The following is a 13,660-nucleotide window of genomic DNA, read 5'->3' as shown; positions in this document are numbered from 1 at the left end:
ATATGAGATGTTAATGACTACCTTAGGCCTATAAATAATGCATCAATCTGTAAGTTCTTTACTGTCACTCTAAACTGATCATGTAACAGCCTTTTGTAGTAGAATTTATTTCAAATTCAACTTCAGTTTGGAGGCAGCCATCCCTCTTATCCATTTAAATTCCTGGTTCTGAGGCCCTTCCCTCTTCTCCTGACTTTCATCTAAGGGTTTGGCTGCTAGAAAGGGAAACAAATCCACTCAGGGTAAGAAGTACCCCTCTTATGTCTTCCCCTTTTATTCAACTAAATCTAAAAAAAAAAAAAAAAGATAGAAAATTACCTACATATACTACAGTGAGAGAACTTAGAAGCCGTATTGAAGACATTCCAGGGAGGAGTTAAGATGGGAAATGATTAGGGAGACCCCAAGCTTGTCTAGTCCCTTGAACACAGCTGGATATTTATCAAATCATTCTGAAACCAAAGAAATCAAACAGAGGTTTGAGAGAACAAAACTCGCGAGACTACAAGTGGAAAAGTGACCACCCTTTAGGAGGTAGGAGTCGTGGAGAACTTAATGGGGGAGCTGTTGTTCTGGGTACAGCTTGGGGAGGGATCCTGCTTGGAGAGGCTACTGCAAAGTAGTATAAGTAGCGGAACACAGAATCTCAACTTTTAGCAGTCTGCTACCATGGAGGAAGTGCCCGGCTTAAAGGTGCTCAAGTGGTGAAGTGGAGCAGAATCCCAGGAGTGACAGTGTGGTCTGAGAATCCCTTGGGGCACAAGAAAGACACACGCCATGCCAACATACTGTGCTGTTTCCAGGCATAAGAGAGGGGACTCGCTCTGGCAGAGGGCAGCAAACAGGAGTGCTAGCTGTCTGCTCTGACATAAGCTCTGAAGAGCGGTATATTCATGCCACTGTTTTTTTGGCACAGGCTGGCAAAAACCTGGCGAGACCCTCCCCGGGAGGAACATTGTGGGTCTGCCTCCACAGGGATCCCTAAAATTTGGGAGTTTTAAACTCAGTTGTAAGCCTGAATAAAAAAGCTTGGACATAGGCAGGGTGAATGCAGGGTTCTGATGAAAACCGGGGACACAAGAAGGGTGATTAATTGCTCTTCTGTGAGGTTTCCCTGAAGAGTAAGTGGCGCAAGCATTTAGCTCCAGGGCTATAGAGCAGGGAGCTGCCATTTTCAATCCACTCTTCAGAGCCAAAAGGCTTCAGGGAGCAAAACAGCACCACCTAGTGGAGGTCAGAGCCACTTACACCAAGCCCCTCCCCCTCGCACCCTAGAGGCGAATTTCCGCTCAAACAAGTCAGCCTGAGAATTAGTGCAGCAGGCTCCTCCTCCAGAAGACCAGCACCGACAACTCACTTGCACCAAGTCTACTGGGCAAACAGATCTAGGAAACATAGGATCTAAATTCCATTTTACTTTTATTCTTTATGTTTTTATTACTTTTTTCATTCATTTTCTTATTTTTTTTAAATTCATCTTAAAATTTTTACTTTTTTTGGGTTGCCTGGGTGGCTCAGTAGGTTGAGCCTCCGACTTCAGCTCAGGTCACGATCTCTCAGCTTGTGAGTTCTAGCCCCACGTCAGGCTCTGTGCTGACAGCTCAGAGCCTGGAGCCCGCTTCGGATTCTGTGTCTCCCTCTCTCTCTGTCCCTAACCCACTCACACTCCGTCTCTGTCTCTCTCAAAAATAAATAAACATTAAAAAAAGAAAATTTAAAAAAAATTTACTGTTTTTTTTACATTTTATGTATACATTTTTATATATACATATCCTCTTACTTTTTATTTTATCGTTTGTTTTCATTTCATTTCATTGCATTATATTATGTTTTTTTTTTTTTTCAACGTTTATTTATTTTTGGGACAGAGAGAGACAGAGCATGAACGGGGGAGGGGCAGAGAGAGAGGGAGACACAGAATCGGAAACAGGCTCCAGGCTTTGAGCCATCAGCCCAGAGCCTGACGCGGGGCTCGAACTCACAGACCGTGAGATCGTGACCTGGCTGAAGTTGGACGCTTTACCGACTGCGCCACCCAGGCGCCCCTCATTATATTATGTTTTAATTTGGGTCTAGACTCCTAACAAGCCACCCAAAGCACACCTAGGATCTAGGGTGGTTGTTGTTTTTAATTTTTTTTCTTTGTTTGTTTTCTTTATTTTTTCTTTTCTTTTATGGACAAAATGACAAGATGGAGAAACTCACCCCAAAAGAAGGAACAGGCAGTAGAACTCATGGTCAGAGATTTAATCAAAGCAGATATTAAGTAAGATGTCTCAACTAGAATTTAAAACCACAATTAAAAGGATGCCAGTTGGGGTTGAAGAAAGCATAGAAGACAGCAGAGAATTCCTAAACTAAAATCTTGTCAGCCCCAAATTAAAAATGCTGTAACCAAGGTGCAATTTCAAATGGATGCCATGATAACGAGGCTGGATAGAGCAGAGCAGCGAATCAGTGATATAGGAGATAAAATTATGGAAAATAATGAAGCTGAAAAGAAGAGGGAAACAAAGACAAAAGATCATAATACAAGACTTAGAGAACTCAGTGACTTATTAAAGAGGAATAACATTTGTATCATAAGAATCTCAGAGATGAAGAAAGAGAAAAGGGGGCAGAAGGTTTATGTGAGCAAATTATAGCTGAAAACTTCCCTAATATGGAGGACATACATCTAAATCCAAGAAGCACAGAGAATCCCCATTAAATTCAGCAAAAGCCAACCATCGCCAAGGAATACCATAGTCAAATTCACAAAATACACAGACAAGGAAGGAATTATGAAAGCAGCAAAGGAAGAAAAGTCCTTAACCTACAAGGGAAGACAATTCAGGTTTGCAGCATATCTGCCCACAGAAACTTGGCAGGTCAGAAAAGAGTGGCAGGATACATTAAACATGCTAAATGGGAAAAATATGCAGCCAAGAATACTTTATCCAGCAAGGCTGTCATTCAGAATAAAAGGAGAGATAAAGAGTTTCCCAAACAAACAAAATCTAAAGGAGTTCATGACCCCCAATCCAGCCCTACAAGAAATTTGAATGGGAACTCTTTGAGTGGAGAAAAACAAAACAAAACACCAAAAGCAACAACCAGAAACACCAACTCCACAGGTAACACAATGGCACTAAATTCATATCTTTCAATAATCACTCTGAATGTAAATGGACTAAATGCTCCAATCAAAAGACATAGAGTATCAGAATGGATTAAAAAAAAAAAAAACCAGATACATCTCTATGCTGCCTACAAGACACCCATTTTAGATCTAAAGGCACCTTTAGGTCTAAAAGTGCCTTTTAAAAGTGAAAGTGAGGGGATGGAGAACCATAGATCAGGCTAATTGAGGTCAAAAGAAAGCTGGAGTAGCCCTACTTATATCAGACAAACTATATTCGAAACCAAAGGCTAACATGAAATGAAGAATAGGTCTACCCTAATCATAATTAAGGGGTCTATCCATCAAGAAGATCTAACAATTATAAATATTTATGTCCCTAACTTGAAAGAACCCAAATATATAAATCAATTAATAACAAACATAAAGAAACTCATTGATAATAATACAATATTATTAGGTGACTTTAACACCCCACTTACAACAATGGACAGGTCATCTAAGCAGAAAATCAACAAGGAAACCACATCTTTGAATGACACACTGGAACAGATGGACTTATTCCATCAGATATATTCACAATATTTCAACTTAAAGCAGGAGAATACACATTCTTTTCAAGAAAACATGGAACATTCTCCAGAATATATCATGTATTGGGTCACAAATCAGCTCTCAAAAAGTACAAAAAGATCAAGCCCATATCACACATTTTCAGACCACAGTGGTACAGAATTTGAAATCAACCACAAGAAAAAATATGGAAACAACATGAGTACTTGGAGATTAAAGAACATCCTATTAAAAAATGAATGGGCTAACTAAGAAATTAAAGAGGAAATTAAAAAGTACATGGAAGCCAATGAAAATGAAAATACGACAGTCCAAAATCTTTGTGGTGCAGGAAAGGCAGTCAGAAGAGGGAAGTATATAGCAATCTAGGCCTTCCTAAAGAAGAAATGAATGTCTCAAATACACAACCTAACATTACACCTAAAAGGGCTGGAAAAAGAAAAGCAAATAAAGGCCTAAATCAGCACAAGAAAGGAAATAATGAAGATTAGAGCAGAACTCAATGATATCAGAAAAAAACAAAAAATGTAGACCATAACAGTGAAACTAGGAGCTGGTTCTTTTAAAGAATTAACAAAATTGGTAAACCCCTAACCAGATGTCTCAAGAAGAAGAAAGAAAAAAACAAAATAGATAAAAAATAAGAATTAAAGAGGAGAGATCACAACTAACACCACAGAAATACAAACAACTATAAGAGAATATTATGAGCAAGATATGCCAACAAATTGGGCAATGAGCAAGAAATGGATAAATTCCTAGAAACATATAAACTATCAAAACTGAAATAGGAAGAAATAGAAAACTTGAATAGATCCGTAAGTAGTAAAGAAATTGAATCAGTAATCAAAAATCTCCCAACAAACAGGGTCAGATAGCTTCCCAGGAGAATTTTACCAAACATTTAAAGAAGAATTAATACCTAATCTTCTCAAACTATTTAAAAAAATAGAAATAGAAGGAAAACTTCCAAGCTTATTCTATGAGGCCAGCATTACCTTGATTCCAAACTAGACAAAGACCCCACTAAAAAGGAGAATTACAGACCAATATCCCTGATAAACACTGATGCAAAAATTCTCAACAAGATACTAACGAGATACTGGCACAAAAACAATCAATGGAATAGAATAGAGAACCCAGAAACGGACCCTCAAATGTCTGGTCAACTAGTCTTAAAGCAGGAAAGAATATCCAGTGGAAAAAAAGATGGTCTCTTCAACAAATAGTTGAAGAATGGGAAAACTGGACAGCAACAGGCAGAAGAATGAAAACGGACCACTTTCTTACACCACACAAAAATAAACTCAAAATGGATGAAATACCTAAAGGTAAGACCATAAAAAATCCTAGAAGAGATAGCAGGCAGCAACCTCTTTGACCTCAGTGGCAGCAATTTCTTAGACATGTCTCCCGAGGCAATGGAAACAAAAGCAAAATGAACTATTAGAACCTCATCCAGATGAAAAGCTTCTGCATAATGGAAGGAAACAATTAACAAAACTATAAGGCAATTGATGGAATAGGAGAAGATTTTTGTAAACCTTCTGATAAAGTGTTAGTACCCACAATCTATAAAGAATATATCAAACTCAACATGAAAAAAACAACCCAGTTCAGACGTAGGCATAAGACATGAGCAGACACTTTTCCAAAGAAGACATCCAGATGGCTAACAGACACATGATGCTCAACATCACTCATCATCAGGGAAATACAAATCAAAACCACAATGAGGTACCACCTTGCACCTGTCAGAATGCCTAGAATTAATGACTCAGGAAACAACAAACGTGGGCAAGGATGCAGAGAAAGGGGAAGACTTTTGGACTCCCGGTGGGAATGTAAACTGGTGCGGCCACTCTGGAAAACTGTATGGATGTTCCCCCAAAAATTAAAAATAGACTACCCTAGGGGCGCCTGGGTGGCGCAGTCGGTTAAGCGACCGACTTCAGCCAGGTCACGACCTCACGGTCCGTGAGTTCGAGCCCCGCGTCAGGCTCTGGGCTGATGGCTCAGAGCCTGGAGCCTGTTTCCGATTCTGTGTCTCCCTCTCTCTCTGCCCCTCCCCCATTCATGCTCTGTCTCTCTCTGTCCCAAAAATAAATAAACGTTGAAAAAAAAAATTTAAAAAAAAAAATAGACTACCCTACAACCCAATAATTATACTACTCAATATTTATTCAAGGATACAAAAATGCTGATTTGAAGGGGCACATGCACCCCAATGTTTATAGCAGCACTATCAACAATAGCCAAAGTATGGAAAGAGCCCAAATGTCCATCAACTGATGAATGGCTAAAGAAGATGCGGTACACACACACACACACACACACACACACACACACACACACTGGAATATTACTTAGTCACCAAAAAGAACGAAAGCTTCCATTTGCAATGACGTGGATGGAACTAGAGTGCACTATGCTAAGCGAAAGAAGTCAGTCAGCGAAAGACAAAAATCATATGATTTTACTCATGTGGAATTTAAGAAACAAAACGGATGAACATAGGGGAAGGAGAGGCAAAATAAAATAAGATAAAAACAGAGAGGCAAACCTTAAGGGACAACTAAATATAGAGAAAAAAACAGGGTTGCTGGAGTGGAGCTGGTGGGGGGATAGATTAAATGGGTGACAGGCATTAAGGAGGACATTTGTTGGGATGAGCGCAAGGTGTTATATGTAAGGGATGAAGCACTAAATTCTACCCCTAAAACAAACACTACACTATATATCAACTAACTTGAATTTAAATAAATAAAAAAGACACCCTGTGGATGCACCTGTCATTTTAAAAATCTCATATCTCTCTTTGTTGTTTTATGTGTGTATGTGTCGAGATTATACGTACAATTTTAAATTTATTCATTCATATCTCACATTTCATTGGTGGATTCCTCATAGTTTTCTAATGTCAGTTCATTCTGGGCATGGCTAAAGAATCAAAAAGATACATAGTCAGACACAATGTGTAATTCTAGATTTTCTTTTTTCCATCCAAATAGCTACAATTATTCTACAATATGAGTTGGTTGAGTTTTAACAGTCCATGTGCAAATCAATAATCTGGAACTTGGTGTGTCATTTCATATTAGAAATGAGGGTTTATATGGTGGTAATGATTATCTTAGGCCCATGAATAGTGAACACATCAAGACTTAGGTAAAGTGTTCTTAGTCATTACCCTAACCCAATATGTAACTACCTTTGGTGGTAGAATTTATTTCAATTTGACTTCAGTTTATAGGTTTATAAGTACATATCCCTTTGACTCCAACTAATTGCATGATTGGCAATTTCCTCCATCCCCTGCTTACTCTTCATGCTTCATGGCTGTCTTTCCAGACCCTCAGACAGGTTAAGTAACTAAAACCTGAGGCAGAGGCTCCCTCCAATATGGTGGTGGGTTTGGGGCACTAGTCTCACATGGCAGCAGAGTTCTGGAGTATGCAGGACAGACCCAGTTTCAATTAGCTCCTTTCTTCCTGCTGAGGGCTTCTCTGTCCACTGGCTAATGCTACCTCCTACTTTGTCTTAAGTAGGATTCTGTTCCTTCTTCACCCAATCTAGTAAGACTCATACATGGACATTCTGGAAATCTCCAAAAGGTTTTGGCAGCTAGTTACTAGGAGGAGAAAGGATTCTTCTTATGACCTGCTCCTCTTTGATCCAAATAGGTCCAAAAAAGGCAGGAAGTTACCTACAGGTGCTACAGTGAGAAGATTCAGAAACATTCAAAGACACTGTATTGTCATGGATGATCCTGAGAATGCATTTGGAAACCTCATCCCTTTCATTCATTGTATTTATGTTTGCATACATGTCTTTGTGCATCTGTGTTGATATAAGTATATACATACATATGTGCATATACATATATATAAATCTATATTTATCTTTGCTCATTTATATCTCACATTTTACTGGTGACTTCCTCATAACTGTCTGATTTCCATCCAGTCAGGGTTATGCTAAAAGATTAAAGAGGTACATAGTCAGACACCATGTGTAATAAATACTAGACTGACTTTTTTCCATTTAAAAAGCTACAACTGCTCTATACTCAAGAACTGGTCACTCCTTAAAAATTCATGTATGTATCACCTAATTGAACCTGGTAGGTCATTTTTGATAAGAAATGGGGCTTTATTTAAGAGTCTTTTATGGTTTGCCTCCCTCTCTGTTTGAAACTATTTTTCCCCTTCCCTTCCCCCATGGCCTTCTGTTAAGTTTCTTAAGTTCCACATATGAGTGAAAACATATGATATCTGTCTTTCTCTGACTGGCTTATTTCACTTAGTGTAATACCCTCCAGTTTTATCCACGTTGTTGCAGATGGCAGGATTTCATTCTTTCTCATTGCTAAGTAGTATCCCATTGTATATATAAACCACATCTTCTTTATCAATTCTGCAGAGGAGAGGGGAAAATGCGTGATGTGCATTGAGGAGGACACTTGTTGGGATGAGCACTGAGTGTTATATGTAAGCAATAAATAATGGGAATCTACCCCCAAAACTAAGAGCACACTGGGTACACTGTAGGTTAGCTAACTTAACAATAAATTATATTAATAATAATAAAATAAAATGAAATGAGAACAGCTCCCCCAGAAAGAAATGAGGCTTTATATGGGATGCTAATAACTACCTTAAGCCTATGAAAATTTATGCATCAATCTATAAGAAGTTCTTTGCTATCACTCTAAACCCAGTGTGTAACAGCCTTTTGTAGTAGAATTTATTTCAAACTCAACTTCAGTTTGGAGGAAACCATCCCTGTTATCCATTTAAATTCCTGATTCTGAGGCCCTTCTCTCTTCTCCTGACTTTCATCTAAGGGTTTGGCTCCTGCTAAGAGAAACAAATCCATTCAGAGGAAGAAGCATTCCTCTTAGGCCCTCCTCTTTTAGATTTAACTAAATTTAAAAGAAGTTACCTACATATACTACAGTGAGAGAACTTAGGAGCAATATTGAAGATACTCTATTGCTGTGGATACTCCCGAGAATGTTTTTTACAAATATTAATCTCTCTATTGTTTTATGTATTTGTTGAGATTATACATACAATTTTAAATTTATGCATTCATATCTCACATTTCATTGGTGGATTCCTCATAGTTTTCTAATGTCAATTCATTCTGGGCATGGCTAAAGAATCAAAAAGGTACATAGTCAGACACAATGTGTAATTCTAGATTTCCTTTTTTCCATTCAAATAGCTACAATTATTCTACAATATGAGTTGGTTGAGTTTTAACAATCCAAGTGCAAATCAATAATCTGGAACTTGGTGTGTCATTTCATATTAGAAATGAGGGTTTATATGGTGGTAATGATTATCTTAGGCCCATGAATAGTGAACACATCAAGACTTAAGTAAAGTGTTCTTAGTCATTACCCTAACGCAATATGTAACTACCTTTGGTGGTAGAATTTATTTCAATTTGACCTCAGTTTATAGGTTTATAAGTACATATCCCTTTGACTCCAACTAATGGCATGATTGGCAATTTCCTCCATCCCCTGCTTACTCTTCATGCTTCATGGCTGTCTTTCCAGACCCCCAGACAGGGCTAAGTAACTAAAGATTTGAGGTAGAGGCTTCCCCCCAGTATAACAGTAGGTTTAGGATGGAGTCTCAGCCTAATACAGTAGCAGAACTCTTGAGAGTCATGGACACATCAGTCTATTATCTCCATTGTTTCCTCCTGGCTTCAATGTGCTTCCCACTGTAGACTCTTCCTCTCTGGCCCACCCTAGTAGAGTCTGATATACAGGCCATCTGGTAATTTCATAAGGGTTTGGCTGCTACCCACTAAGGCTAACAAACATGCTTAGAGGAAGAAGCATCCCTTTCATGACCTGCTCCTATTTTATTTAAGTGAATCTGAAAATAATAGTTATCTACAATGTTAATGTGAGAAGACTTAGAAAAAGTGTCAGACACTCTGTATTGCTTTGGATGTTCCTCAGGGTGAATTTCACAAATTCTATTTCTTTGTGTTATATATCTGTGTGTGTGTAGGTGTATGAGTGTTGTGTGTTCGTGTTGACAGGAGCATGTAGATGTGTGTGTGTATATATTATATACTTATATATATACACATATCTTTATGCCTTTTAAGCTCACATTTCATTGTCGTCTTCCTCATAGGTTTCTGATGCCAATTCATTAGGGTTTGGGCTAAAGGATTGAAAAGGTACATGATCAGATACCACATATAATTCTACACTTATTTTTTTTTGTTCAAATAACTGTAATTTTTCTATTTTTATGAACTGTTTGATCTTTAAACATTCATGTAGATATCAGTAAATTTAACCTGGTATATAATTTTTTATTAGAAATAAGGTGTTAGACTTCTGGGCAAGATGGTGGAAAACAAGGATCCTGAGCTCACCTCATTCCATAGATACACCTAGATAACACCCATATCAGTATACATAGCCCAAAAAATAACCCAAGACTGACAGAGGAGACTATTCATTCATAAATGTAGGGAATAGGCCACATCAAAGAGGGTAAGAAGGGCAGAGACACAGTCAGGAGCTAAATGGACCCACAGGACTCCTCATGGGAGGGAGGGATGCTGTGGGCACATCGAAGGTAGAGAAGACTTCACACCATGCACCCAGGCATGGGAAACATGTACAGGAAAGTCAAATCACCAGAACATTAGGCTTTAAAAACCTAGTGAGGGGGGCGTTGCGTATCAACCTTACTAGTTCTTAGAATCAGTAGGACTTAACACCTGGAACTTTAAAAATCAGTGGGCTTGGCTCTGGGAGAGCTGGAAGGCAATATGAAATAAGTACCTGCCCTTAAAGAGACAGCACCACCAACAGCTTCCCAAGATAGAGTGCAAACACAGCAGTTTGTAAAACACCTGGGGTATACAGGAAGATTTACTTACTCATGTCAGAGCATGTGCTCAAGGGAGAGGGACCTTTGGGAAACTTGTCCAGGAACAAAAGTGCTGGCAGGTGCCATTTCCCTTCCCCACCTCTCAGCCAAGTTACATGGATACCTGCAGGAACCAGTGCAGCACAAACACTTTCCACCTAGCTTGCTAACTGTGCCATGCACCCATATTCTCCTGCTGATGCTCCCCCACCATCTCAGACTGGACAAGAGTTTTCTAGGAGTGGCTGCAGGTCCCTTCCCACACTGGACCATTGTGGACCCAGTACCCCTCTCCCGCATTCTCCTGCAGACCTACCCTCAGCAGGAGTCCCTCCAAAATTGTGTCACAAGCAGTATGCAAGCAGCCCTGACAGTGACCAGCACCACTACAAAGTGACTCTTGCCCTGGGGAAGGGAAAGATAACCACACACACCAGTTCAAGTGCACTGGCAGGGCAGGCCCCGCCCACCAACAAAAGCTTCTTGGGGAACAACAAGGCAGAGTGCTCTGCAGTTTGGTGCTACAGCAACTCTGGCAAATGCCTGGTCTGATCCCCTGAAGCCCATGATGGCCACAGACTGGCCTACTAACAACACAAGTAATACACCCTGCCCACAATAGGCAAATAGAGCCATTGAAAATGACTAGGCTGAAGGCAAACACAGCTCAGTCACAACAGTAGGGCACATGTAACACACAGAAGACACCCCTGAAGTGCCAGGTTCTGGTGAACAGGGGACACCACTGCAGCACACGATAGGACCTCTTGTTTCAAGAGCAAGAGAAGTAGCTACTTTCTCAACACATAGAACAGACTCGGAGAGTTAAACAAATGAGGAGAGAGAAGAATATGTCCCAAATTAAAAAAAAAAAAAAAAGGACAAAAATCACTGCAATAGAGCTAAATAAAATAGAGATAAGTCACATGCCTAAGAGAATTTAAAGTAATGGTAATAAAGATACTCATTGAACTTGAGAAAAGAGGTAGGACTTCAGAGAGACCTTCAAGAAAGAGAAAGAAACCATAAAAAGGAACCAATCAGGGGCATCTGGGTGGCTCAGTTGGTTGAGTGTCTGACTTCAGCTCAGGTCACAATCTCATGGTTTGGGAGTTTGAGCCCCGCATTGGGCTCACTGCTGTCAGCACAGAGCCCACTTGGGATCCTCTGTTCCCTCTCTCTTTGTCCCTCCCATGCTCATTCTCTTTCTCTCAAAATAAATAAATTTTAAAAAAGAACCAATCGGAATGAAAAATTCAATAACTGAAGTTAAAAGTACACTAGAGGGGGGGGCACCTGAGTGGCTCAGTCAGTTAAGCATCTGACTCTTTATTTCAGCTCAGATCATGATCCCAAGGTCATGGGATTGGGCCCTGCATTAGACTCCACACTGAGCATGGAGTCTGCTTGGGATTCTCTTTCTCTCTCTCACTCCCTCCCCCACTCACACACTCACTAAAAAAAAAAAAACAACAACAACAACAAAAAAAAAACAACAAACAAAAAAACCACTAGAGGAAATAAGTACTAGAAGAAGAAGAGTGGATCAGCAACCTGGATGAGAGAGAAATACAAAGCAATCAAGCTGAACATGAGAGAGGAAAAACAAACAATAAAAAAAGGAGAATATATTAAGGGAACCAGTGCCATCATCAAGCATAATAACATTTGCATTATAGGAATCCCAAAAGTAGAAGAGAGACAAAAGGGGGCAGAAAATCTATTTGAAAAAATAATAGTAGGAAAATTTCCTAACCTGGAGAAGGAAACTAAAATCCAGATCCAGGAGGCAGAGAGAACCCCCAACCAAATCAACCCAAGGAGGTCCACTCCAAGACACATAGTAATTAAAATGCCAAAAAGTAGTGATAAGGGAGAATTTATAAAGAAGCAAAAGAAAAATCAAACAGTTATATACGAAAGAAACCCCATAAGGCTATTAACTGATTTTTCAACAGAAATTTTGTAGGTTAGAAGGCAATGGCTGATATATTAGTTCTGAAAGAAAAAAACTTGCAAGCAAGAATACTCTATCCATTAAGGCCATCATTCAGAATGGAAGGAGAAATCAAGAGTCTCCCAAACAAAATGTTAAACAAATTCTACATCACTAAACCAACCCTACAAGAAATTTAAAGGGGACTCTGAGTGGAAAAAAAAAAAGAGATCATAAGCAGGAATAAGACAAGTAGGAAGCACAAACGCAGTAAAATTAAGTACATCTATAAAAATCAGTCAAGGGATTCACAAAATAAAAGATGAAAAGTATGACACCATATACCTACAATGTGGGGGAAGAGTAAAAATTTAGTGCTTTTAGAATGGGTTCAAATTTAAGCAACCATCAACTTAATATAGACTGCTATATGTATAAGATGTTATATATAAACCTAATGGAGCCACAAACAAAAACCAGTAATAGATATGCAAAAAATAAAGAGAAAGGAATCCAGGTGTATCACTAAAGAAATCCAACTAACCATGAGAGAAAAAGGAAGAGAAGAAACGAATAGAACAATAAAACCACTATAAAGTAACAAAACGGTAGTTAAGTACATACGTATCAATAATTACTTTGAATGTAAACAGACTAAATGCTCCTGTCAAAAGACATAGGGTGATGGAATGGATAAAAAAAGCAAGACTCATTTATTGGCTGCCTACAAGAGACACATGTCAGAACTAAAGACACATGTAGATTCAAAGTATAGGGATGGAAAGCATTTGTCATACAAATGAAAGTGGAAAGAAAGCTGGGGTGATAATACTTATATTAGACATAATAGATGTTAAAACAAAGACTGAAAAGAGACAAAGAAAGACATTACCATAATCATGAAGGGAACAATTCAACAAGAAGATATAACAATTGTAAATATGTATGCATTCAACATGGGAGTACCCAAATACATAAAGTAATTCATAACAAACATAAATTAATTGATAATAATTCAGTAAAAGTAGGGGACTTCACCACCCCACTTACATCAAAGGACAGATAATCTAAACAGAAAATCAAATAAAGAAACAGTGGCTTTAGTCCAGATGAATC

At 38.8% G+C, this 13,660-nt stretch overlaps 1 protein-coding gene across 5 annotated transcripts in view; it reads right to left on the bottom strand.

The window, feature by feature from the left end:
* LOC112860835 (phosphatidylinositol 3,4,5-trisphosphate 3-phosphatase TPTE2-like) overlaps nucleotides 1-13,660 on the bottom strand; it is a 199,435-nt gene that overhangs the window by 109,418 nt on the left and 76,357 nt on the right. For 2 of the 5 annotated variants that reach the window (XM_086712927.1, XM_086712932.1), the window contains 4 exons: nucleotides 9,835-9,888; nucleotides 8,799-8,852; nucleotides 7,618-7,671; nucleotides 6,581-6,634 (listed from right to left, as the gene is read on the bottom strand). The exons of the other annotated variants lie outside the window; for them this stretch is intronic. In XM_086712927.1, coding sequence (XP_086569053.1) covers nucleotides 6,581-6,634; nucleotides 7,618-7,671; nucleotides 8,799-8,852; nucleotides 9,835-9,888 — 216 coding nt within the window. The remainder of the gene's footprint in view (nucleotides 1-6,580; nucleotides 6,635-7,617; nucleotides 7,672-8,798; nucleotides 8,853-9,834; nucleotides 9,889-13,660) is intronic. 5 annotated transcript variants of the gene reach the window in all.

Source organism: Puma concolor, chromosome A1 (assembly GCF_028749965.1).
Source record: "Puma concolor isolate L17-30 chromosome A1, mPumCon1.1.hap2, whole genome shotgun sequence".
NCBI classification, from domain to species: domain Eukaryota; kingdom Metazoa; phylum Chordata; class Mammalia; order Carnivora; family Felidae; genus Puma; species Puma concolor.
Note: the sequence above shows the minus strand (reverse complement) of the source record. Positions and strands in the feature narration are given on the sequence as shown.